Source organism: Macrobrachium nipponense, chromosome 28 (genome assembly GCF_015104395.2).
Source record: "Macrobrachium nipponense isolate FS-2020 chromosome 28, ASM1510439v2, whole genome shotgun sequence".
NCBI classification, from domain to species: domain Eukaryota; kingdom Metazoa; phylum Arthropoda; class Malacostraca; order Decapoda; family Palaemonidae; genus Macrobrachium; species Macrobrachium nipponense.
Window position 1 is genome coordinate 70,121,101 of NC_087217.1, and position 26,967 is coordinate 70,148,067.

The 26,967-nt window shown below is 41.9% G+C and overlaps 1 protein-coding gene across 2 annotated transcripts in view; it reads right to left on the reverse strand.

Annotated features, from left to right (window-relative positions):
• The window catches only part of LOC135201864 (conserved oligomeric Golgi complex subunit 3-like), a 158,367-nt gene that overhangs the window by 60,770 nt on the left and 70,630 nt on the right, over positions 1-26,967 (reverse strand). For both annotated transcript variants that reach the window (XM_064231166.1, XM_064231165.1), the window contains exons 4-5: positions 24,550-25,224; positions 21,774-21,913 (exon numbers count right to left, since the gene is read on the reverse strand). In XM_064231166.1, the coding sequence (XP_064087236.1) occupies positions 21,774-21,913; positions 24,550-25,224 (815 nt within the window). The remainder of the gene's footprint in view (positions 1-21,773; positions 21,914-24,549; positions 25,225-26,967) is intronic.

Below are 26,967 nucleotides of genomic sequence, written 5' to 3' on the forward strand. Positions count from 1 at the left end.
GAGACCTTCCTCCCCCCCCTCCCCAGTTGCTCAGCCATCTGCTTCGCTATACGAAAGGAGCCTTCCGTCGCAGCCGGGGCACCTTTGGTTGTAGGTTACTGGCTCCGCTAGCGAGCGGGGTGGGCACCTCTAGTGGTCGGTTGCTTGCCTACTATATCCTTACATCTCTCCCCCGCTACCGAAAGGGAGCTTGCTTCTTACCCGCGCACTCTTCTAGTAGACGGGCGGAGGGAGGTTGTTTTATTATTATTACTATTTTTAAGGATATACCCTAATTTTTACAATGAATCGTTATATGATTTTATCTTCCATCCCCACCATTTTCCGTCGTGGTTTCCTTTTACCACCACTCCTGGTTGGTTTCTCTTTTGTGTCTCCGCCATCAGCGGAGCTATAGCCTAGAGAGCTCAACCAACCTGGTTACCACACGTATTTTGGCGGGGCTCTGGTTTAATCTAACTTTATCGCTCCGGCACCAGCGGAGCATCTGTTAGACTGTAAGTGTTTACCTGGTACTCATGTATCTTTCCACTTACAGGCTACCAACTGCCAGGTCCCAGCGTGTAACGCGACGCTGTTCGACCCTGTGGACACGATGAGTGTAGGTCCTCAGACGCCCCCTCCTGTGCCACGTCTTACAACGAGACGATCGTCTGGCACCCTGAAGCCTGCGCCATCTGCTACGACCTGGTCGGTCAGCTGGGAGATGGGGTAAGTCTGTTATAGGCTTACTTATCATTTTACTAACAACTTTTAGTCATAAGTTTGTTAACCCGTTCCACCATTGGAAGCTAATCTCGCCTTTCTTTCAGGCTACTGGTGTGAGGGAAGTCGCCCTCGCCACCCTGAAAGCGTGGCCGTGGGCGGGCTTCGGGAAGAACGCCGCCAAAGGCCAGCCCTACATTCTGGATAAGAAGCTGGCCGTCCAGATCTTCCCCGCGGGCAAGTCGACCGGTTACGTTGACCCCTTGTCCGCTGCCCCGCTGATAGCCTCCATCCAGCAAGACCTCCAGCAGTCCTTTGATGTCGTAGCCTCCCAGGAGTCGGTCCCGGACGTCGCTGCCCTGGACCTTAACGTCGAACCTATGGCGGTAGGGGTGGAGGATTTGTTGGTTGAGGTAGGTGTGTCGGGCGCCCAAGGTCTTTCCTTGGGTGCTTCTGGATCTTCTCCTGTCCCCTCTTCAAGTGCTTCATTCCAAGGCTTTTTGTGGGATCTTGAGATCCCTACCACCGCTCTCAATCCCCGCCTCTCTCTGTACCCGCAAAGGTGAAAGGTACAGAGAGAACCGAAGACTCTGGCCAAGACAACTTCGAAGAAGTCGTCTTCGTCTTCTTCGGCTAGGAAGTCGTCGACTTCCTACGCCGATGCGGTGAAAGCAAGGCCGAGCTCTTCTCACCCAAAGAGCTCCAGAAGCAAGGCTTCTAAGGAGAAGGCTCGCTGCTCCCGCCGAGCCACTGCCTTCTCCCGCCTCCACCGCTTCCACTCCGGCTACGCCGGTAGGGTAGCAGCCCTAGCACCTTTGATCCCTCTGCTTTCTTAAAGCAGTGGTGATGCAACAGGTGGGCGAGCTGGTTGGCTCGCAAGTCTCCGCCCTGGGGACACGGTTCGAGCAGATGTTTGCACAGTTGTCAAGCACTCTGTCTCAGTCAGGCCTGATCAATTCAAGATCTCTAATCAAGGAGGTGAGAGAAAATGAGGACCGAGTAGCGGGGGCTATCTCAGGTCCCTCTTCCAGTCTCCCCAGCGCCAAGCACTGGGATTCTTCAACTCCCGCCATATGACTCTTTGCCAGCTTTCTTCTATGGAGGAACCCATGGAGAGTAGCTGCCTACGCTCCGTTCAAGGATGGGATGATCTCTATCCCGGAGTGTGGAACTCGAAGGATTGAGGACTTCGAGTTTTACCCTCCGGGTCTGACGCAGCCTTTCATCGGTTATGCTAGGCTGACGCCAACGGCTCTGACGAGGGGAAGACAAGATCTCTAAAGAGTCTGTTCCTATATAGTAGAGATCATGCTCAGCGGGAATGGGTTCACTGCCTTGAGGACTGGGAGTGTACGAACACCAAACTCCAGGCCTACAAGAGTCCCTTCACTATTTTCGCGACGGAAGAGGAGGTTTCTCTTCCGTTCGCCACGAAATTAGTGGAGAAGTCCCTTCAGGCAGTCCTCAAGGATGAACCCATCCCACAGTTGAGGGAGGCGGAGTCTACTTCTCCACTCTTCCCGGCTTTCGGAGAATTGTGGGAGAACTTGCCAGCTACATTCACGCTTGGTAAGCTCAAACCGGACTGCGCCATGGACCAGTTCGGCGAGAAACTACCAAGGCTGCCGGATTCCCTAATCCAGGCAGAGTTTGATGTGCGAACCAGGTTTTGGCAGGTCCCTCAATTCCCTTCCCTTTATAATTACGGAAATGGCTGCCCTCTCTTATGCTACGGAACCGCTGTTCAAGATTCTGGCGAAATCTCAGTTCCAGACGGTTCTAACGGACGCTTTTGATTTCTTCCAGGCTAGGAGGAACTGCCGGAAGCATGTCCTACAAGAGTGTACCATTAGGCATGAGCCGAATAGACTCTTGGCCTCTAGCATGTGGGGAGCGGATCTCTTCCCAGAGTCCGCGGTTAACGAAGTACACCACGAAGCTGCTAGGCTCAACCAGAGCCTTAGAGCAGGTGGGGTATTTCCTCGAAGAGGAAACAGGAGTCCGTTCCCCACTGCTGGCAAGAAACCGAAGAAGGCTGGTAAGAGGTTCCAGCCATATAAAAAAACTCCAGCAACAGCAGCAATTTGTGCAGGCGGTCCCAGTTACCCAACAAGGACAACCTGCTAGTTCCAAGCAGAATCAGCCTATCCTCCTGTTGTCCCCTCAATCCTCAAGCCATCCACCTCCTACGCTATCTCGCCGGCCTTCAACCCTACATATGAGGCTCAAGGCTACAGTCAGCCGAGAGGTAGGGCGAGAGGTTACTTTCGTCAGCGTGGCGCAGGAAGGGGGACAAGGAGCAGGCAGTTCAGAGGAGGGCGTGGTGGCCAACCCGCCCATCAACAATGAGGCTCCCCAGGTAGGAGGGAGGCTGTTCCTCTTCCGCCACAGGTGGGGGTTCAGCAATTGGGCACAGAGCATAGTGTCCAAAGGATTGGGCTGGAGTTGGATCAAAGATCCTCCTCCAATCAAATCATTCCACCAGATACCGTCAAAGGAATTGACAGATTACGCGGAAGAACTCCTTCAGAAAGGAGCTATTGCGAGAGTCAAGCATCTAAAATTTCAAGGTCGCTTATTCAGCGTGCCAAAGAAAGGCTCAACAAAAAGAAGGGTAATCTTAGACTTGTCAAAGCTAAACTCTTTCATTCGTTGCGACAAGTTCAAGATGCTTACCCTCTCGCAAGTAAGGACCTTACTTCCGCGTGGAGCCGTCACATGCATCCATCGATCTTACAGACGCATACTATCATATCCCTATAGCCAGGCACTTCCCGCCCATTCCTAGGATTCAGGCTAGGAAATCAAACATTCTCATTCAAAGTGATGCCCTTCGGTCTGAATGTAGCCCCCAGGGTATTCACAAAAATAGCAGAAGTGGTTGTTCAACAATTGAGAGCTCAGGGAATCATGGTAGCAGCATACCTCGACGATTGGTTGATCTGGGCACCAACAGTCGAGGAATGTCTCAAAGCCACCCAAAAGGTAGTTCACTTTCTGGAACATCTGGGGTTCCAGATAAACAAAACGAAATCCAGACTTACTCCGGAATCTCGTTTTCAGTGGCTAGGAATCCAATGGATTTGTCTTCCCACAATCTGTCAATTCCAGTGGCCAAACGGAAGGAAATAGCAAAATCTGTCAGGCAATTTCTCAAATGCAAACAAACGTCAAGAAGAAACCAGGAGAGAATCCTAGGGTCTCTTCAGTTTGCTTCGGTAACAGATATCCTTCTGAAAGCAAGGCTGAAAGATATAAATCGAATTTGGCGGTCAAGAGCAAACTCCAAATATCGAGACAAGTTGTCAGTAATCCCACAGATCCTCCGCAACCAACTACGGCCTTGGTCAAAAGTAAAGAACTTAGCCAAGAAAGTACCCCTTCAATATCCCTTCCCAGTGTTAACCATTCACACGGATGCATCCCTGTCCGGGTGGGGGGGATACTCTCAGTTCAAACAGGTTCAGGGGACTTGGTCAGTTCAATTTCGCCAGCTCCACATAAACGTGTTGGAAGCAATGGCAGTTTTTCTTACTCTGAAGAGACTGCTTCCCCCGAAGAAGTCTCATCTAAGGCTAGTTTTGGACAGTGCAGTGGTAGTTCATTGCATCAACAGAGGAGGGTCCAAATCCAAGCATGTGAATCATGTCATGGTAGCCATCTTTGCATTAGCAAACAAACACAAATGGCATCTGTCTGCCACTCACCTGGCAGGAGTAAGAAATGTGATAGCAGACGCCCTGTCCCGGGTCAGTTCCTCTGGAATCAGAGTGGTCTCTGGACGACGGGTCATTCCAGTGGGTAGACCGGAGAGTCCCAGGTCTCCAAGTGGATCTCTTCGCCCCTCACAAGCGAACCACAAGCTCCCTTGCTATGTGGCCCCCAACCTGGACCCTCTGGCTTATGCCACGGACGCCCTGTCGTTGGAATGGAATCAGTGGAGGAGAATTTATATTTTTCCTCCAGTGAATCTTCTCTTGAAAGTTCCTAAGCAAAAAACTAAGGTCTTTCAAAGGGATAGTAGCTCTGATTGCACCGGACTGGCCCAAGAGCAACTGGTATCCTCTTCTTCTGGAATTGGGTCTCCGACCTCAACGGTATCCCCAATCCCAAGCTATCACAATCAGTACAAATGAGGACTGTGTTTCGCTTCCTCAGGAATTCTCCAGACCCTAACTTATGGACTTCATGAAGTTTGCGGCTAATAAAGATGCTGATATTGACCCACAGAATATTCTCTTCCACTAGAATCAGATTAAGAGAATAGAGAGTCCAACCATTAGGAACAATATGACTCAGCTGTTAAAAAATTAGGCATCTTTCTTGAGAGAATCGAACACTACAACCATGACAGTTAATTTGGCTATATCCTTTTCAGATCCTTGTTTGAAAAAGGTTTAGCAGCTAGCTCGATTACCACTCATAAATCGGCTTTGAAGAAAATCTTTCAAGTAGGTTTTCAGATAGATCTGACTGAATCTTATTTCACATCTATCCCTAAAGCCTGTGCTAGACTTAGACTTCTCAGAGGCCTACTACAGTTTCATGGTTCTTGAATGATGTCCTCAAACTAGCTTCAGATACTGACAACTCATCTTGTACATCATAATGCTCCTGAGGAAGACATTATTCTTATTAAGCCTAGCCTCAGGAGCCAGAATTTCAGAACTGTCGGCTCTATCCAGGGATGCGGGTCATGTGGAATTCCTCCCATCAGGAGAAGTTCTACTTGCTCCGGATCGTAGCTTTTTTAGCCAAAAATGAGGATCCTCTTGCAAGGTGGGCTCCTTGGAAGGTTATCCCACTTCCACAGGATCCTTCTCTCTGCCCAGTATCAACTCTTAGAGCCTTTCTATCTCGTACTTCTTCAAGATCCTCAGGTGCTCTCTTCATGAGAGAAAAAGGTGGTACCTTGTCAGTAAAAGGTATTAGACAACAAATCCTTTACTTCATTAAACAAGCCAACCCTGAGTCATTCCCAAAAAGCACATGATATCAGGGGAGTAGCCACCTCAATTAATTATTTTCAACATATGAACTTTGAGGATCTTAGATAGTATACTGGATGGAAATCCCCGACAGTCTTTAAACGGCATTATCTAAAGTCCTTGGAATCTTTAAAGTTTCAGCAGTAGCAGCGGGAAACATTGTTTCCCCTGATACTGTATAGTAGTTGTAGTATAGATCCAGGTCTCCTTTCTACCTACATCATCCAAACATACCTCACCCTATCGCCAGGCTACTCGAATACATAGCCTTAGCCGTTGAATCATATAGTGGATTGTCCCTTATTTTTTTGCTAGGGACATCCACACTTGTACTGATAATGCTATCCAGTGTACCTACCCTTATTTTTATGCTAGGGTAGGACACAATGTGTTTGTAATATATTTGCTATACTATATAAGATGGACTTCAGTGTACCTACCCTTATTTTTATGCTAGGGTAGGACACAATGAGTTTGTATATTTTGAAAATATGTTAAGTAAATCCTTTTGTTTGTTTATATTACATGCATCTCTGTAATTTACTTTAATTACCATTTAAGTACTTTAAGATTACTAACGTTCTATTGTTTTACTGTTTAATATAAGTTAGTTTAAGTGCTTAGTTTGTATGCTGTAATTGATTTACTTATATTATATCCATCATTTTACACTGCTTTTCATTGTTCCTTTTTTCTTCCCATCTTGTCTGTTTTCTCTGGTACTCTTTCATAGGCCGACACGAGCTGAGCCCAGAAAAGGGATTTTGACGGAGGAAAAATCTATTTCTGGGTGATTGGCTCGTGTCGCCCTATGAAACCCCCCCTGTTTTGGTTTGTTCCCCCCCCTTGCAGGACAAGATGTTTTTAGATTAGGATGTCCGCTAGGGGCGCTGCTGTCCGTGGCGTCCTCTAGTAGTAGTAGTAGCGGCTGCATCGCCCGTTGGTATCGGCTCTCTCTTGGGGGATTCTGATTGGAAGTTCTAATTGGTGATTGTCTCGTGGTAGTGTTCCACACTCGCCCCTATTATCATACCGACACTTCTTTTAAGAAGTGAGCGAGTCAGTTTACTGACATTTTCTTAATTTTGTTTTGCTCTGGTAATTTTAGATTAATTTTACCTAGAAAGAATGATATTAAGGATCCTTTCATAGGGCGACACGAGCCAATCACCCAGAAATAGATTTTTCCTCCGTCAAAATCCCTTAATATCTGCCAGGTAAGTATGAACAAACTTTATTGTATCATAACAATATCATTTTGTTCATGAAACTTACCTGTCAGATATATATATAGCTGAATCCACCTTTGGAGGTGGGAAGGGACAGAATAGAAGGATTTTGGGAAACAAATGCATGCAGATGATTTACATCTTGGTTCCACCTGTTAGCATAGCTGGCTTCGTGGTTACTGCCACGTAAGTCGCTTGTGCTACTAGAGTTGCCAGCGAGGTAGAGACCTATATAGCTGGTGCACTCCAGATATCTGTCAACAGGGGCGAGACCACGACGTGACTAGACCATATTGACCATACCATGCGGGCTAAGAAGTAAAATAAATATATATATATAAATATATATATCACCACCTGACCAACCTAGCCAAAGTTAAGGTGTGTTAACTAAGGCTTAAGAGTTAAGAAGTCGCCGTTGTCGGCGACTCAACAACTAAATTAAGAGCTTCCTTAACCTATTTTCTACAGGATAGGATGAGTGGTACTTCTTGCCCCCAAGATTGTGTCTGCAGACACGTATGGCCCTAGCGAGCAGCAGATCTCATATGCCATCTTCACATCCTCGAGGGAGTGTGAAGTGAACACAGAGTTGCTTCGCTAAAACATGGTACTCAGGATGTTGCTGAGTGCCATGCTCTGTTGAAATGCTTCCGAGGCCGCGCCCTCACCTCGTGAGCATTCAGATAAAAGATTTCAAATCTTTGTGCAAACACAATGAAGGAGCATTTTTTGAAAGAACTCCTTAACACTAAAGCCAGGCTGTTCTTCGATATGGGCTAAGTCTGGTCTTTTTCGGAACACTGCAGATTGCCCGATTGACTTCGACTTTCTTGAGTTTTATGTAGATAAAACTTGAGAGACCCGACAGGGCACAGGACTCTCTCTGGCTCCTGCCCACTAACTTGTGCCATCCTTGCGTCCAAGCTCCTGGCCCAAGGACAAAAACTGTTACCATTCTTAGGTCCACAACGGAAGGGTTAGAGAGCACACCGCCTTGTGTTCTCTAAAGCCAAAACTTGTGACGATGGCTTAAAATCTCACTAACCCTCTTTGTCGTATCTAGGGTGGTTAGAAGAAGGGCCGGCCTTCCTGATCACATGCAGAAGTTAACAGGTAGGAGAGGTTCGAATGCTTTGACATCAAGAACTTCAGACTACGTCTAAGTTCCATATTGAAAGCTTCGATCTGGACATGCACAGTCAGTCCGTCTGTACTAAAGTCAGGTGATCCGACCAGTTGACAGTCAGACGAATCAAGGACAGCAAGCTGTACCCTGAAGACCATAAGGCACTATTCTTCGCTGAAGGATGAGTGTCTGGACTGCCTGGCGATTCAATCTAAGCAAACCTTGGGGGTGTATCAACGCAACCCAACGTCGTCAGCGAATCAACTCCTGACTCGAGCTTCTGGTGCCAGGAGAAACGGAGCAGATGAGCAAAAAGGCGATTCAGTCCCGAAGGAAGAATGCCTGACAGTCCAACCTCCCGGTCTCATGTTACACGATCATCGGGGGTGTATAAACGCAACCGACTTCGTCAACAAGAAACTCAGGGCTACTATATGTCGCCTGATCTCGCACGAGTGTCTGACTCCGGAGAGAAAAACAGGGTGAGACAAAAAGTAGATGGTGAGCGAGGTTCGAGATTCCACAGAACTCAAAGATCGTGAAGGGCTTTGTTGTTTGACAGACGCAAATCTCTGGAGCCCAAAGGCCGTCAACAACATATTTGCGTATTCTTTAATAGTTGTGACTGCCAGCTTATCCCATTCTTCAGACAGAAATGGAAGACGGTAATCTTATTCCTGTCAACATCTCGATAGCCTGAAAACGTAGTCAAGACTCAGAGCGGAGAGGTTATAGGTACCTTTCGAGTTAGAGTAGACCGACTCTCTCGGAAAAGGTCCTTGGAAAGTGAACTAGGAAGTATGTGACTCTGTGAATCCAGGATCCTGAAGGCCAACATGGGGGCGATCAGCGTCATTGTCGCTCCCTGTGACGTCATAAATTCCTCTTATTACATTTCCTAAGCGATTGAAAAAAGGGGGAAAAGAGACTAAATATCCATCCCCCGTTCAATATCATAGGATGGCGTTTAATGGTACCGATCCCGGATCGAGAATAAGGGAGCAGAGAAGAAGCCTCTTCGTCCTCAACATATCGAAGAGAAGAATGAAAGGGCGTCCCTAAGTCTCCACACTCTCACTTACTTCTAAAGAAAGATTCCACTCGGAAGTCAATAGTTGCTGCCGTCGATCGAGACGATTGTTACGGACTTTCGCAATCCGGTAACGAACCTCTAGAGGATCGTTACATTCTACGCCTGTTGTTATAATAGGCTTTCTCGTAAACTCGAACAGGGACCAAGAGAAGTACTTCTTAAGATATAGAGAGCTGTGGAATAATCAGAGTTGATCTGGACCACTGGTTCCCAAAACTCGTTACGAGGAACTGGAGGACTACCGAATCGCTTTTACTTCTTTCAGATTAAGATCCAGGACATCTGAAACCCTATCCAGATGTCCGGCACCTTCTTTCTATCACCTCAGGTGATAAACGCACTGAGAGATGTTCAGAATCATTCCTAGATCTTGAATAATATTTCAGTTTCCCGGTAGGAAAAAAACTGTGGTCTGAATTGCAGTCTATTCGAGGAAACAAACTTCTTCAGGAAGGAAATGGTCACCAGCAAGCTCATCCATTCCCTCCCCGAGTATGCTTACTTCCCTAATAAGGCTGCGCTTTGCCTAAGCAGGAGAGCATATAAAAGTGCAATGTTGCGGTAGACTCGTAGTTCTATACCGTGCGGCAACGAGCACCGAAAGGATTAAGAGATAACTCTGTTGAACATAGTAAGCAAAAACGAATGCAACGTTTATTCATTCACGTAAGAAATCCCCTCAATCTAAGGCTAAAGTCCGTGATTGTAGGGCAGAGTTACAGTTAGTCAGTCAATCCCGCAGGAGAGACGTAACCGCCAGCACAGAGATACGGTTAGTCAGTCAATCCCAGCAGGAGAGAGAGACGTAACCTACGGCGCATGACAGCGCCCGATCTGTTTACTGGCTCGGTTGGACTGGAAGACAGACCACGCGTGACAGCAGCAGCCAGCAGCTTACGAACGTCGTCTCTTAACTTTATGTCTGGGTTGCCAGCTACCCTATTCTACGAAGAAATAGGTCCGTTATTTTTTGAGCCGAAAGACTCTCAAGCTGGTATATTTAAGCGAAACAGAAAACGCTAAATATATAGATGCGTTTGTGTCGTCAGAACACTACCATACAATGGTAAAAGATAAATCGGAAACTCCTGGAAGGCTGCAGGGAGTAACGATTAAATGTCCTTAAAATAGACAATAGACCTCTCGGTTGCCATCCGAAGAGGTAACTACAGCAAGCGTATATGACTTGGAACCAACCAGAAGTAAAATAACGCAAGGCAAAATATGAAATTATATCACAATAAAGTTTGTTCATACTTACCTGGCAGACATATATATAGCTGAATTCGGAAATACAGCTACATACATATTCTGACAGGCAAGTTTCATGAACAAAACTTAAGAGAATCGAAGCAGTCAGCTCAAGCTTCTTATGTTACTGGACATAAGCGTTCATTGACGTAGTCTACAAGTCTATTTCTTGTACGAGTCTGCGAATGACGAATGAGAGCTCTTCCGAATCTTGTCAATAAGAGCTTATTCGCTACGCAATATCAAGTTAATGAGATGTGTCAATGAGAACTAACCCATTTACGGGACAAAGAGATATTTTGTCAATGAGGTGATACCCACATTACTTGACAAAACGAAAGTATATTGTCAATGGGGGAAAGTCACTGAATTGACAAAACGTAATCCAGGGAGTCAAGCATTTATTTTTCGATTCCCGTCTCAAACGAGGAAGGGGCAAGAATCCTGTTAAGAGACTGGGCTTACGGCAGGTAGAACGACGATGTTCAATTCGGCAGCGTAGTCCCCGACTAGAAACTAACAAAATCTATCATCTGAAAAACCCTTTCAGATGGGGCTAAAAAGCTTGCAAAATTATCCTGGGAAGAGGAAGAAACTCTCAACCAGCTTCCTCTCCATATCACAACTAATGCCTGCTAAAGCTTAAAATTTATTGGCAGTATGGCAAAGGAAGTCCTGTCTTGCGCTTTCCTGAAGAGCGTCCTTTTGATGAGTGCCTTTGCAAGAATCCCACTGAACGTTGCCGAGAGTCCTGACGTGCAGGACATCGAGCCTTTCCAATAACCCATAACTGCCTTATCGCAAAGTCTTGACTGCAGTAGTGGCAACTTAAATTTATTGCCGAATGGCCAAAGGTTGCGGTAGGAGCAAACGAGATCTTCCCTTGAGCTTTCCTTAACTCCATCCACCTATGCGAAAAGCAATATTAATTGACAGAGACCTCTTAGAATTCACGAAACCCGATGTCTTGCTGGGTTTCGAAGAAGAAGTTGTCTGTTCACTTTAAACTTCCTCCGAAGCACTGCCTACTTCACATTCTTTGCAGGTGAGGTAGAAGGTATCACCGGAGGTAGAGGTAAACATTCTTTAGGCCCATATCTGAAACAAGAGCTTGAAGAGTTCAACAGAAACGTTCAGCCAGGCGACACACCTGGTGTGCGCTGGTGCACGCTCGGCGTCCACTGGCGCGCGCTCGGCGTCCACTGGAACGCGCTCGGCGTCCACTGGAGCGCGCTCGGCGTCCACTGAGCGCGCTCGGCGTCCACTGGCGCGCACTTGTTTTGGCGTGCACCCGCGCGCGCCTGGAGTCCATCCGAGCGTCCCGGGCGTCCGCCCCTCTTCAAAAAGCTTCCTGCTACTATGACTTCTTTTACGTATTTCTCGGTGGAAAGACGGACACGAGTTCAGGCGACGTTTCGCCTTCTTACTTCTCACTGAAACGCATAACGAGAAAGAGAGAGAGGACGTGAAGCGTCCTCTTCTATAAAGCTTCTATTTAGAGGGCGCGAGTCCTTCCGAAAGCTCCAACCCCTGCATGGGGAGGACGCTTCGGAGACGAGAAGCAATCTTTCAGGATTCGTGCACGCGCACGCACTTTGGCAGTCTGGGATATTTTCATCAGAAACTGCCGAAGGCACGCCAGATCGGTGGGGGTTCCTTGTAACCCTCCTTAGGCTTTCGACATTGTAATATAAATAAGTAATTCTGTTTTGAATAGTTCGGGAAAAAGATTGTTTAGACAATTGTCCAAATGCCAGTTAACTACTTGTTCCCCATTTTATCGATCAGGAACGAAGGTTTCGGAGGTCACGTCACAGCAACGAGTTGTTATGGTCGGCAGTGAGAAGGTGTCTGTCTTCAAGGAAGGTCACTGATACGTTTAGAAGATACATTGTTGGATCCGGTGTTTTGCCGCTGAGTTGGAGCAATCGATTCCGTTCCCATCTGATGGTTTGTGGCTGTATGAGAAGCAGCGTTGGCCCTCTCGAGTTACGTTGGTGTGGCCGGTTTTAGATGTGGGAATTTCAGGAGTGTGGCTTCGTTCCTGGATTGTGCTTTTCCAGGCGTATCTTCGTATCGGTGGCTGAAGAAGAACCTCTCGCTCAAGAAATATCGAAATACTCCTATTCACTCGGAGACCTCTAGAACTGCTTGTTTTGAACGTCAGAACTAAGTTTTGTTTTATTATATTTGTTATTAATTATTTTTCCATGAATATTACCTGAGCTTTTAGATACCGGTGTCGTATCTGCAAGTGTTTTTGTTATTTAAGCATAATAAAAATGCTTTGAAGTGTGTTTTGTGTGTAATTCTCCTCCTCATAATTAAACCTGTTTTTTAAATATGTGTTTGCGGTAGTTCATGATGTGGACATCGTAACATATTTGGGGGCCTGTCCGGGATCTTTGAATTTCAATTTGAACAAAAACAGGTTTAAATGAGGAGTTTATTTAATTGTTGTAGGTTTGAGTGAGGTCATTTATTTGTTGTTTTATAGCCATTGAAACAAATCATGTCTGAGTCTGAAACAGAGTATTTAGAAAGTGACTTTGACGTAAAGAAATTTCTGTCGTCCTTACCGGGGTTGCAGCTTTTCAAAGTCTGTATAAAAGAGAACTTGTGTTAATGCTAATTATCTAGACATATGGTTTTTTTACTACGGATATGAAAAAAGGATGATTTGATAAAGGGTGTTTGATAGGACACTTGGGTATTGTAGAGGAGAAGGCAGAAGTTTCAAGGGTAAAGGAAAGTGATAGCATAGAAGCTTTGAAACTTAGAAGCTGAAGGAGTTAGACATAGCTGCTGAACGTGGAGAGAGTAGCTGCTGAACGTGAAAGAGTAGCTGCTGAACGTGTAAGAGCGGAAGAAAGGGAGAGAGAGAGGAAACTTGAGCGTTGAAAGAATGGAACACGAAACTGAAGTTAGAGGAAATAAGTAGACACAGACAAGGTAGTGGAGATTTTGATGTAGCTAAATACATGAAGATGGTTCCCCCCTTTTGATGAAAATGAAGTAACTAATTATTTTATAACTTTGAGAAAGTAGCGAAAGGAATGGGCTGGCCTAAGACCTCATGGTCTATATTATTACAATGTGGCATTGAAAGTAGGGCCTCAAGAGGTATTTCTAGTTTGTCTGAGGAGACGTGTGGTAATTATGACGAATTGAAAAAGTGTATTCTCAAAGCATATGAATTAGTGGCCAGAGGCTTACAGGTTGAAATTTCGTAGGCTTTTTAAGACAGGAGATCCAAAAGACATATGTAGATTTTGCTCGTATAAAAGCTAAATTGCTGACGATTGGTTGAGATCTAAAGAAACCTGTGATTTTAAAGGGAAATGGTTTTTAAACAACTAATTGTTAGAAGAATTTGAAGAATTGTTTATCTAAGGATTTGAGGTACACTTATAGGAGCTTCAGGTTGAGAGTTTTTTTAGAGAAAGCTGCCATTATGGCTGACGAGTACTCACTGACGCACAAAATTTTTTGAAAAGGGAAAAAAAATTTTGGTTAGGAGTTTAGTAAGCAGCAAAGAGGGTTTTCAGAATTGAAAAGTGGGGGTAAAAGAGTAAAACTGAAAACGCAAAGTGATTTGGATAAAAAAAAAAGTGTGTTTGTTTAGCTCCAGTATTGAAAGGTAATAGTTTGCCTAGTGGGCAGAGGATGCCAATTAAGTGTTTTAACTGTGGTAAACTGGGCCATAGAAAGGCCGACTGTTGGTCCTTAAGGGACGGTAATAGAGGGTATAAAACCAGTTGCTTTGGTAAGCAGGGTAAGCACTGATAGAGAGATTAGTGCATTAAGTGAGGGTGGGAAAAAGCCCTGGGTTTCTCTGATTTGGAGAGATATAGTCATTTGTGTCTTATGGTAGTGTAGCTACAGGAAGTGGTAAGGGCAGAAAGTATTAGTTATTCTCAGAGATACAGGGGCCCTACAGTCATTGATTTTGAAAGGGCATTGCCTGAAGGTTTCGAGTATGAGGGTAAGGAAAAGGTATTGATTAAGAGTTTTCCAAAAGAGATAATCTCTTGTCGTATGAGACTGTGGTTCTGCAGTCTGATTATGCAACGGGACCGGTTAGGGTTGCCGTTGTGAAGAAATTCCTGTAGAGGAGTAGATTTAATATTGGCCAATGATATTGGTGGTAATGTGGTTTTAGTAACCCACTGTTACTTAGCTATCCTCAGTTTTGTGCAAGCACGGAGAGCTTGGAAAGGAGAATTTCCTGGTATTTTTCCTGTGTGTGCTATCACACGGTCAATGCGGAAAGTGGAAGCTAGTAGGGATTCTAAGATTGACTTCTCCGAAGTGTTTTCTGGGAAAATTTGGTGATTCTGAACAAGGTAAGGTTTTAGCTGTATCTAGAGAGAAATTCATAAGGATCAGGAAAATGACCTAGAGCTAGCAGAGATAGCTGCAAAGGCTTTTTCAGATAAGGAAACATTGAGAACATTCCAGTTGGGTATTATGTCGAAAATGGATTATGATGAGAAAATTTAGAGCCTCTAAGGTTGCTGCCGATGAAGAATGGAAAGTTAATTACCAAATAGTCGTTCTCCAAATTACAGACCCTCCCTATTTTACATTTGGCACATCAGAATCCATTTAGTGGCCATTTCGGAGTCAATAAAACTTTTTACAAATTAACTAAACACTTTTATTGGCCTGGGATTCATTCTGATGTTAAAGTATTTTGTAAGACTTGCCATGTGTGTCAAATGATCGGAAAACCAAGAACCAAAAGTTAACTAAAGCTCCCCTTGAACCCATACCAGCCATGGAAGAACCATTCCATAGGGTAATAGTGGACATTGTTGGCCCATTGCCAAAAGTCAAAAGGTGGAAATCGTATATAACTTACGATCATGGACAGATCCACTAGTATCCTGGAGGCATTCCGTTGCGGAATGTCTGCTCTAAGAATATTGTAATGGGATGTTACAATTTTTCACGTCGGTTTGGATTGCCTAAAGAGGTTCAGTCGGACCAGGGTTCAAATTTCTTGAGCAATATATTTAGACAGGCAATGCAGGAAACTAGGAATCAGGCAGGTAACTTCATCAGCGTACCATCCTCAGAGCCAAGGGGCTGTAGAAAGGTACCATCAAACCTTGAAGACCATGTTGAGAAAATTTTGTTTAGAGAACAAAAGCGTTTGGGATAAAAGTCTGCCCTTCCTTCTGTTTGCCTCCAGAGAAATCCCTAATGAGTCGTTAGGGTTTTCCCCTTTCGAGTTAGTATTTTGTCATCAAGTTAGAGGACCTTTAAAATTGATTAAAAGATCAGTGGTATTAATAATGTTGAAGATTCTCCATGAATTTTGTTGACTATGTTTCAGATTCCAGGGAAAAAAGAAATCAGGAAAAACGTGGGACATAGCAAGAGATAACTTAATGGAAGCACAGCAGAAGATGAAAAAATACTATGATTTAGGAGCCCAAAAAAGTTGACTACAAACCAGGTGATGAGGTATTGGTATTCCTTCCAGTAGCAGGTCAGCCATTACATGCTAAGTTTTCTGGCCTTACATAATAGAAAAGAAGGTAGGAAAATACGGATTATGTTGTTCTTACTCCAGATAGGAGAAGGAAAAAGAGGTTGTGCCATGTTAATATGTTAAAGCCATATTTTTCAAGGACGCCAAGCCAGTCTTATTGAATATAAAGTTAAGTAATAGTAATCAAGAGAAAACATTAAACTTGAGACTGAGGTTGAAGACTGGCCCATTTCAATTCATATGCTTTAAGGTAAATTTGAAGAATAAATTGGTTCATCTTGAGGAAAGTAGTCATGAGTTGAGCGATTTACTCTACGATTATAAAGATGTATTTTCAGATGTTCCGGGCAGGACCTGCTCATTACAACATGATGTTGATGTTGGCAATTCAAATCCTATTAAACAGCCCCCATATCGCTTGAATCCACAAAAGGCAGAGATTGTTGAACGGAAGTAAAATATATGCTCGATTCATAAGTTGATTGAACATAGTAGCAGCCAGTGGGAGTTCCCCCTGTAGTACTTTGTAAAAAAAAATGATGGTCAATACCGTTTATGTTTTGATTACAGGAAGGTAAATGCATCACCAGGACAGATTCATTCCCAATTCCTAGGGTGGATGACGTATTGATCGCATTGGAAAGGCCGATTTACAGCAGTTTGACATGTTGAAGGGGTTTATTGGCAGGTAGGTTTGACAGACAGAGCCAAAGAGATATCTGCTTTTGTTCACCCACTGGTTTATATTCCTGCAATGTCATGCCATTTGGAATGAAAAAATTCGGGTAGTACTTTTCAGAGACTCATGAATATGATTACCAAAGACCTTGAAGGGTGGCACTACTATATAGATGATGTGGTAATTGTTAGTGATACGTGGGAAGAGCATGTCAAGAAAATTGCTGCATTTTTACAGAAAACTCAGAGAAGCAGGTTTGGTAGTGAACCAAAATAAATAAATGCGAATTTGGGAAAGCCAAGGTAGTTTATTTGGGTCACAAGTGGGTCATGGCAAAAGTAGCACCAAAAGATTCAAACTATTAAAGCAATTTAGACTTTCCAGTTCCTAAAGATAAAAAGGGAGTAATGAGATATCTGGGTCTTGCCGGATATTATAGAAAGTTTGTGGCTAATTTTGCAGATATAGTTGCACCACTAACAAATTTGTTGAGGAAAAGGGTTGATTTAAATGGGATAACCAGTGCCAGGAAGCTTTTGATAAAGTAAAATCTATTTTGACTACTTCCCCTATTTCTGAAAGCACCAGATTTTGCTATTCCTTTCTTTCAAGCTAGCAGTGGACGCCAGTGACATTGGTATTGGTGCAGTATTACTGCAGGAAGACGACACTGGGGTAGAGCATCCTATTGCCTTTTACTCTAAGAAACTGAATGATTCTCAGAAGAAATACTCCACCATTGAGAAAGAAACTTTGGGTTTGGGTTAATTCTGGCTTTACCAACATTTTGAGGTATATACCATACCACCTCTTCATTAACCGTATATACAGACCATAACCCATTAAAATATTTGAATCGTTTCAGGAACAATAATCAGAGATTAACAAGATGGAGTCTATTTTTACAACCCTACGATTTGATATCCTACATATCAAAGGAAAGGAGAACGTCATTCCGGATGCATTGTCAAGAATGTGACTTGCTATATTTTTTGACCTAATATTTGTTGGATGCAAAATATATATTACATATATATTTTTTCCTTTTTTAGGGGGGATGTGTAATATAAATAAGTAATTCTGTTTTGAATAGTTCGGGAAAAAGATTGTTTAGACAATTGTCCAAATGCCAGTTAACTACTTGTTCCCCATTTATCGATCAGGAACGAAGGTTTCGGAGGTCACGTCAACAGCAACTGAGAGTTATGGTCGGCAGTGAGAAGGTGTCTGTCTTCAAGGAAGGTCACTGATACGTTTAGAAGATACATTGTTGGATCCGGTGTTTTGCCGCTGAGTTGGAGCAATCGATTCCGTTCCCATCTGATGGTTGTGGCTGTATGAGAAGCAGCGTTGGCCCTCTCGAGTTACGTTGGTGTGGCCGGTTTAGATGTGGGAATTTCAGGAGTGTGGTTCTTCGTTCCTGATTGTGCTTTCCAGGCGTATCTTCGTATCGGTGGCTGAAGAAGAACCTCTCGCTCAAGAAATTATTTTCGAATACTCCCTATTCACTCGGAGACCTCTAGAACTGCTTGTTTGAACGTCAGCTAAGTTTTGTTTTGTTTATTATTTATTAATTATTTTTCCATGAATATTACCTGAGCTTTTAGATACCGGTCGTATCTGCAAGTGTTTGTTATTTAAGCATAATAAAAATGCTTTTGAAGTGTTGTTTTGTGTGTAATTCTCCTCCTCATAATTAAACCTGTTTTTAAATATGTGTTGCGGTGTTTGTTTTCATGATGTGGACATCCGTAACAACCATGCATCCCCTCCCCCGGGTCCCCTGGGGAGTCAAGCAGAGGTCCCGGTCCTAGAGGCGAAACGAGGCCGATCTGACGCACCCTCCACTACACAAGGGTATCACTGCACTTCTGCACTTCACTTTTACTCTCTAAAGCAAGCACTTTCGATTCTAAGATACGAATCGAAAGAGTATCAGAGAAAGGGTAATTCCTCTACAGACACTGCTTAGGGCCCGAAGGCAACACTGCAGGGTTAGGAGTAACAATTACAGAAGTAGCACTTCACAGCAATGAAGGAGAGCGAGCACCTCTCGTAGACATATTCATAGCCCGTAGGCCATACTACAGGGTTAGGCAAAATAAAGTCTACAGGAAGGTTAGCAGGTTCACTACCCTGACTTTTGTTACTGATTAATTGCGTACATACGAATCATACGTCTTCCTTACGGAATTAGACATGTTTACTGATTAATTGCGTACATACGAATCATACGTCTTCCTTACGGAATAGACAAAGTCTCACACTCCTTACATGACAAATCTCAACAAAGAAGCCAAGACCCCATACTCCCCTCCGTACATACCAACACGTGCGGATCTACCAAAGCTTTTTGTAGCCCCACACCCTATCTTTGGGCAGACAACCCCGTCTGAAACTAGCCCTAAACTAGATTGCAGATATTTTATGCAAAAATGAATCAAATTCAAATCAATTTAAGATAGCGTATGCCTAGCCACAAATCCCACAAATCCAAGTAAATAAATCAAAAGACAATTAGGATACTTAGCGGCAATGAAGTTTCCAAAATCCTAAGACGGAGGTACTGAAAACAGGTGTTTTCAGCACCAGCGACAGAAAAATTATGAATAGAAAATGGGAATGGTTCCTGATACCCGCCTCCCAGCGGCGGGAAAAATGGGTACTACCAACCTGGCCGACCACTGCGTGTGTCGGAAGTTTTTAAAATTCTGTCGGACTTCAGAAAATACAGCTATATATATATCTGACAGGTAAGTTTCATGAACAAAATGAGTCGTTAATGAAGGGTACTAGCCAGAGCAAGTCTTTAATGTTGACGAAACCGGGCTTTATTGGAAGCGTATGCCACAACGGTCCTACATCCACAAAGAAGCAACAGTGATGCCCGGGTTTAAGGCATACAAGGATCGATTGACTCTTCTGCTTGGAGGAAATGTGGCTGGGTATAAACTTAAGCCCTTTATGATTTATCACTCAGAAAATCCAAGGGCATTAAAAAACGTTGACAAGCATACACTTCCTGTGCATTAACGTCATAATAAAAAAGCGTGGATGACTGCAATGCTGTTCGAAGACTGGTTCGTTCATGCTTTATTCCGGAAGTGAAAGATTATTGTAGGAAAAATAACATCCCCTTCAAAATTCTTCTGATTCTCGACAATGCTCCTGGCCACTGTCAGCACATCGGAGATATTAACGAGAATGTAAAAGTTGTGTTTCTGCCACCAAACACAACTTCTCTCATCCAACCCATGGATCAGGGTGCTGTGGCTACCTTCAAGGCGTACTATCTTCCGAACACGTTTGCGCATGCTGTTCAGGGTACGGATAACAAGGAGAAAGATCTCAGAACTTTCTGGAAAGAATTTAGTGTTCTTAACTCCATTATGAACATTGGAAGGGCGTGGAAGGAGGTAAAGAAAGTGTATGAATAGGGTCTGGAAAAATCTGCTAAAAGTGTATGTGAACTCATTTAAAGGTTTCGATCAGAATGAAGAAGAAGTGGAAATCAATAAAAAAGATCTTGATACCTGGGAAAAGTTTAGATTTAGAAATTGATGAGGAAGATATCCAAGAACTTATAGATGTGCAAGATGTAGAGTTAATGGCAGAGGATTTAATTGCACTTGCAGAAGAGAAAAAAAAGGCAGAAGAGGAAGAAGAAATAAAAGAAGAGCCGGAGCGAACGTTTACGACTAAAAAACTGGCAGAGGCATTTGCTTTATTTGATCAAGGACTGAAACTTTTAAGTGAAATGGATGGGGACGAGGAATGGTTTGCCAAAGTTCAGAGGGCTCATCAAGACGATGTTGCATGTTACCGATTAATTTATGACGAGTGAAAAAAACGCACCGTGCAACCTACAATGGATTATTTTTTCAAGAGAACAACTCCAGTACCCTCACTTGAGACTCGATCCTGTAAATCTTGAAACAGTTGTTTCCTAGAAATGCCTGAACTAACAGAAGAAGAAATTCTATCTGAAGAGGAGTGAATTGATGATCCTGCTGTTTATCATCCTCCTCCTCTTCCGATCTTTAGTTATACGTAGCCATGAACAGCCTGACACCGATCACGTATGCTGACAACGGACTGAATCTTGGTGAGTACCCTTTACACTAGTCTGATTCTTGTTCTTATTATCAAATTTCTTTTTATACTTAATTATCATAAGTCAATCTGCATTGAACCACCCGAATTAGCTGATATTAATAATTACTATACTGTATATGTATAGGTATACTGTGTAGTGTAGGCTAATCTTCCATTTATGCATATAGCCTATATGGTACTGATTAACTTAGTGTAGGCTAGGCTATATTTGAGATAAGATTTTCTAAACTTACGATGAGTTTTTCGGAACCTAACCCCATCGTAAGTAGGAGAATACCTGTAGTGAACAAATATGACCCCTGCATGAAGTGCAAATTGTGTGCGAGTCATACTTTAAGGAAGTCAGTCTTGTATTACAGCCTCTGCTGCAATAACGAGCTGACGACAAACTAGCTTCAGACACCAACAATGTCGGGAAAAATTCTCAGGTCAAAAACAGAAAACTTTCATTGCAAACAAGAGGAAAAAGTCTGTAAACAAAATTCTAAGCAAAAAGCTACACCAGTAAACTGCACGTCAGCAATTAGTGAACCACAGGTAACTGAAAGGAATTTCAAACCACCAGCGGTGGATCAACAACATCTGTCGTCAACCACGGCAGAAACAAAATTGAAGGGTCTTTGCTGAGTTGTTCCTCTCTTCCCTGATAGTGGGTGGGGCTATTCCTACACCAAAACAAAAAAGAATCGCTACTGCGAATTTCACATCTTAGCCACCGTTTAGTTAGAAACTATATCCTTGCCTTTAATTGGGCCTATACATATTATTCTATTCAAATTCCTTTTTTCCATGGAGAAAAACAGCCACAGGCAAATCATCCTTGTAGAACTAAGCTACATTTGGCCACCTGACTAACTACAACATGAACATAAACCCCAAACACTTCAAGGTGACCTGCTATTCATTTTTAAAACTTTATACCATTACAGCACTGGAAAGCACATGAAATAAATTAGATGAAGAAAAATCAGTGTAGTAACTCCAAATATAAAGTACATGTATGATGATTGCAATGCTACTATCAAATTATATTTTTTAATGAGTAATAACTCAATTATAAGAATATTTTAAATAAAAACTTACCCTCTCCTAAGAATATTGCATAATTCTGAAAGTGTTTCTAAATGATCAATGTGTATGATGAGGGGGCGAAGAACATCGTACAAACCAGTGCACAGCCCCTGGAGGAATGTATCCAATTCTTGGGTAGGAGCTGTAAAGAACTTAGAAAAGAAAACAGAAAATTAATATTTGTATGGTCAAAAGATAAATATGATAATTAAACCAAATTAAAACATACTTTAGTCAATGAAAACCTATGGATACCATAGGTTTTCATTGACTGATGTATTCCAACAGAAAATCTAAAATTTATCTCATTACAGCTTGATACACATTCCAAATAATTATTACAGCTAAGCAATTGAGATAAAGGATCAAGTTCGTCTTGAAAAAAATTAATGATAAAAGTAAGAATACAATATATACATAAATATAATAATAATTAATTTTATGTACAAGGAAAGATTTTCAGGAATTACATCAAATACACTTTGGCATCTGACTTTCTGGAGGCCCTATAATACAGCCAAAGCCTAAACATTCGAGCTGCCCCAAACATAACAGCAGTTCCATATAATTTTGAGCTAGGCTATATACTGCTTTCAATTTAGTGCCCAATTTAAGACTTTTTCTGTAAAAAAACATTATCATAATGTAGTTGATTGTAAATCAACCTAATAATTTGATGGAATAATGCATGGTTCTTGGGACAAGTCAAATATATGTACTACACTTGGCCACCAGAATTCTGAGTGGTGAATCCTTTAAAGCTAAATCCTTTTCTAAACAGTCCATATTTTAGTGCTCCTAATCAAGAAGTAAAAACCTATGCACTACCAGAAAACCTCCCACTACATAACTCTTGAAGGTTAAGATATGATGCATTCTCATTTACTACTGGAGACAAAATACATAGCAGAAGGGAGATATCATGGATTGTGCAACTACAAGGGAATTAAACTAACAGAGCATGAATTGAAAGTTTTAGAGGATCCTGGATGAGAGATTAAGAGAGATTGTAAAGATCGGGAAACACCAGTATGGATTCATGAGAGGAAGAGGGACAGTGGATGCCATCTTCATAGTAAGACAACTACAGGAAAAGAGACTAAAGGGGAAACCAGGAGCTCTATTGTGCACTTAGTATAGACCTGGAGAAAGCATATGACAGAATCCAAAGAGAAGTGATGTTTTGGTGTTTGACGAAGAGGAAAGTCCCAGAAAAGTTGGTTAGGCTGGTAGAGATGATATATTAAAGAACAAGCACAAAAATAAGAACACCAGTTGGGGAAACATAAAACTTTGAAATTAGTGTTGGATTACACTAGGGGTCAGCATTAAGCCCATTTTTGTTTGTGCTGGTCATGGATGTGTTAAGTGAAAAGATCAGGAATGAAGAGTTGTAGTGTACGCCGATGATCTGGTGATTACTGCCGAAAATGAGGAAAACCTACACAAAAGGGTTGGAGAGTGGCATGAGTCTTTAGAGAGGGAAGGCTTAAAGATGAATGTGAATAAAACACAGGTTTTGGCGAGTATTACGGAAGATGGAGGCAGAATAGTGATGCAAGATTGAAGAGGCTCAATTATAAAACAGGTGGAAAAGTTTAAATACTTAGGATCTACTTTAAGCCAAGAGGGCAGATGTGAGGCTGAAGTTGACCGTAGGACAAAAGCTGCATGGGTGAAGTGGAGAGAGGTAGCTGGAGTAGAATGTGATGAGGCCAATCAAGCTAAAGGTCAAGACCTATAGCACAGTGATAAAACCAGTGTTAACGTATGGATCGGAAACATGGGCTCTACGAAGAAAAGAGGAAGTAAAGCTTGAGAGAACAGAGATGAAAATGCTGAGGTGGATTGTGAGAATATCACTGCTTGAGAGATTGGAAAATGACGAAATAAGAAGGGCAGGCTTAGTAAAGAATACAGAGGTCATAAGAGAGTCATGATTGAGGTGGTATGGGCATGTGTTGAGTATGTATGATGAGGAGGGAGTAAAGAGGGCTTACAAAGAACCTGTTGGAGGAAGAAGATCAAGAGGGAGACAGAGAGTTAGATGGAGAGATAAAGTGAAGGAAGATATGGAAAGAAGAGGTTTGGTGGAGGATGATGCCTTTGATAGAAGGCAGTGGAGAAGGTGCATAAGGTAACTGACCCCTTAATGTAGGAATAACAGTGGGAAAGAATAAGACAAAATACATAGCAAATCTTTAGGCAACATAACTCCTATAAAAACCCCTTGCAATTTTTCTTTAATTTTTCGTTAAAGATAAAAAATGCAAAATTTTCAAAGTAATTTGTATTTTTCCTAGGTATACACACTAGCCTTTCATATATGGAGTATCCTTCCAGTGTATGTGCAGGAAGAATATTTTATATATGAAAGGCAAAGTGTTTGTATCTTAATAGGAAAAAATCTTGAAACCCTTTTGATTTTCAGAGAATGTTTCCTTTACCAGTTAGTTTAGAAATGTTAAAATTTACTTTTCAATCGCAACAAAAACTTATCCTAATTTTCTTAAAAAACTAATATCTTTGGAAGAACATTTTGGAGACCCTGTGATTTTATATATCAATTTCATGAGCTAATAAAGAAAAATACAGGTTACTTTTATTTGGGAATCGTTTGGTCATCAAAAAACAAAAAAGATCACTAGATGGCTACCTTCAAGAAAGCAGTATGTTACAAGTTAAACCTAGCCATAGCAGTTGCAAATCTGTATCATAAAAATCACATGAGATGTCATTATACATCAAATAAATCAACATCCATGAACTTAAACTTTAAAAAGATTACCTGATAATATAGCGTGTGTTCATCTTCACATACATGAACAAGAAAGGCACAACCACTTCGCACCAGAGAACAATAATCCCTCTGGTACTTCTGGGACAACTGGTTTACAGCATCTGCCACACAAGGGCCCAGGAGTGTTTGACGTTGAGCAAAGTAACACTGATGACAATCACTTAACAAGTTCAAGTATTCAGGGCTATTTTCCACTCTGTCTTCTATCTCAGACATTAAAGATTTAATCCTTGGAGCATTAGTCCTAAACTTCCCATAATATAACACTGCTGCATTGTCTGACGATGGCATTTCACTGCCTGGTTTAGGTAAAACTTGCTGAGTGGCATTTTCTAAGGATCTTGTCACATATAACTTCACCATCCCCAAAGCTCTACTTAAGCAGTGCTTGTATTTTGCAAGGTACAAGGAAGATTCTAGGAAAGAGGGGTTTCCATTCATATAACCAATGCATTCATCTATTTTGGCTAACAATGGTATAAAACCATCACTTGTAACTTGAAAGGCTGGAGAATTAAGTTTCTGGCTAATTTTATCTACTTCAGTGAAATATGTAAGTTTGCTTTCAACAGTGTCTGCCTTGTTTGTTAATCTGGTTTGTTCTGCTAGTAAATGCTCACAATCTGTATGGAGAGCACTTGTTTTATTTGAAACACTGGTGTACTGTAAAAAAAAAAAAAGAAGCATGAAAGTTAGCAGTAATAATACCGATTTGAAAAGTCTTAATACTAACCTTAGACTACAGCAATCTTTGACTACTCCTTTCAGAAATTACCATATAATACTAATAGTAATTACAGTGGGCTCCCTGTATTCAAGGATTCCTCTTTGGACCATATCTACCCATTGTTCGTGGGAAATTCGCATATTTGTGGTATTTTTCTACGAGAAATATCCACAAATTCCTGTTTTTTTTGTCAATTTCATCATAAAATGTACTTTTTGTGATAAAACTATTAAAAAACCAGGTATAAAAATTTTTAGTGGGGTTTTCTTGAGTTTTCAGTATTTTTATAGGGGTTATAACTATTCACAGATTCCTACCACTATTCGCGGGGGGGGGGGGGGGGGGGGGGGGGGAGAGAACCACTGTATATCCATTATTCACACACCAACTTAATTTACATGCAGTACTGTATACGTACTCTAAAATAAAATCAGACATATAATACAATAGTTTCTAAGCTTTCTCTAAACAAGAATTTTTTCAGGCAGTAATAGTTCCAAAGTAGGTAAGTTCAGAAGTTTTTTCAAATATAACTTTAACCCTCACAGTCCGGGCTAATACTACACTAATATATACACCCATGACCAGGCTAAGTTTAAGGATGGCCAATTTAAAAAAACTCATCAATGGAAAGAGGAAGATATGCATACATATGCTCATGGCATAAAAAAAATTCTAAAAAAATTTCTGTACCTTCCACATGAAGTTGAAAGTAAATGTTTCCCACCCTGAGTGGGTCTCTTTTCCTAGGACAGTCATAAAAATATGCTTATTTTACCAAGTTATAAGTGTTTTTCTAATATTTACTTTATTTTGTCAAGTCATAATTACAGCTCAGACAATATCATAATAGATGAAAACTAAAATTAGGAACAAATGCTGAGTATATTTATCATAAAATCTAGACTACACATCCTTGGACGGGACGCCGGGACACATTCCCCTTTGCCACCTCACGCAAGACTGAATGTTTCCCAGCTCACTCTGACTCTTGTGCGGCAATTTGAAGAGTTGCCAATTTACTAGTAGTAAATGGCACTTGGAACATTTTTCCTGCAAAATTCATTCATACTCTATGGTGCCAAATCTTGAATATACTATATGTAAGTTACTTAGACTTTACCACAAAGCTATATGTAAACAAATGTGTGTTACCGATCCACAAGGGGTTAAGAAATGTACTGATATCACAAGGCCCCATTATAAGGTACACTGGGTCTCAAATATCTTTATTCAACCAGCACTTAAAATTCTCTTCTTAGAAAACCAAAATGCTCAACCACTACGTTTATGTTATTTCCAAAAACTGATCCATTTTTCATAATTTAAGTAGAAAAAAGTTGCAGCCGAAAAATTTTTTCTTAAAGACAAATTCAATTTCAATAGTTATACTACAACCCCTCAAAATTTTGTGCAGTCCTCTCTGAAACATGAATTTTTACTTCTCTCAATCGTGTTTAGAGAAATCATCAAAAGAAAAATGACTACTTCTTGTATGATAACTTTAAGTGTGATGTGCAAAAAAACAATTTTTTTTTTACAGAGAAAGAACTTCGTAAAATCCTCTTGCTGCAAGTTATTTACCAAGGTAAAATGAATTAAATATGAAGTTTTCATAATAAAACTAACATTATAATACTTACCTGAACACCTGAATTAGCCCTGGTCACTGACCAGCC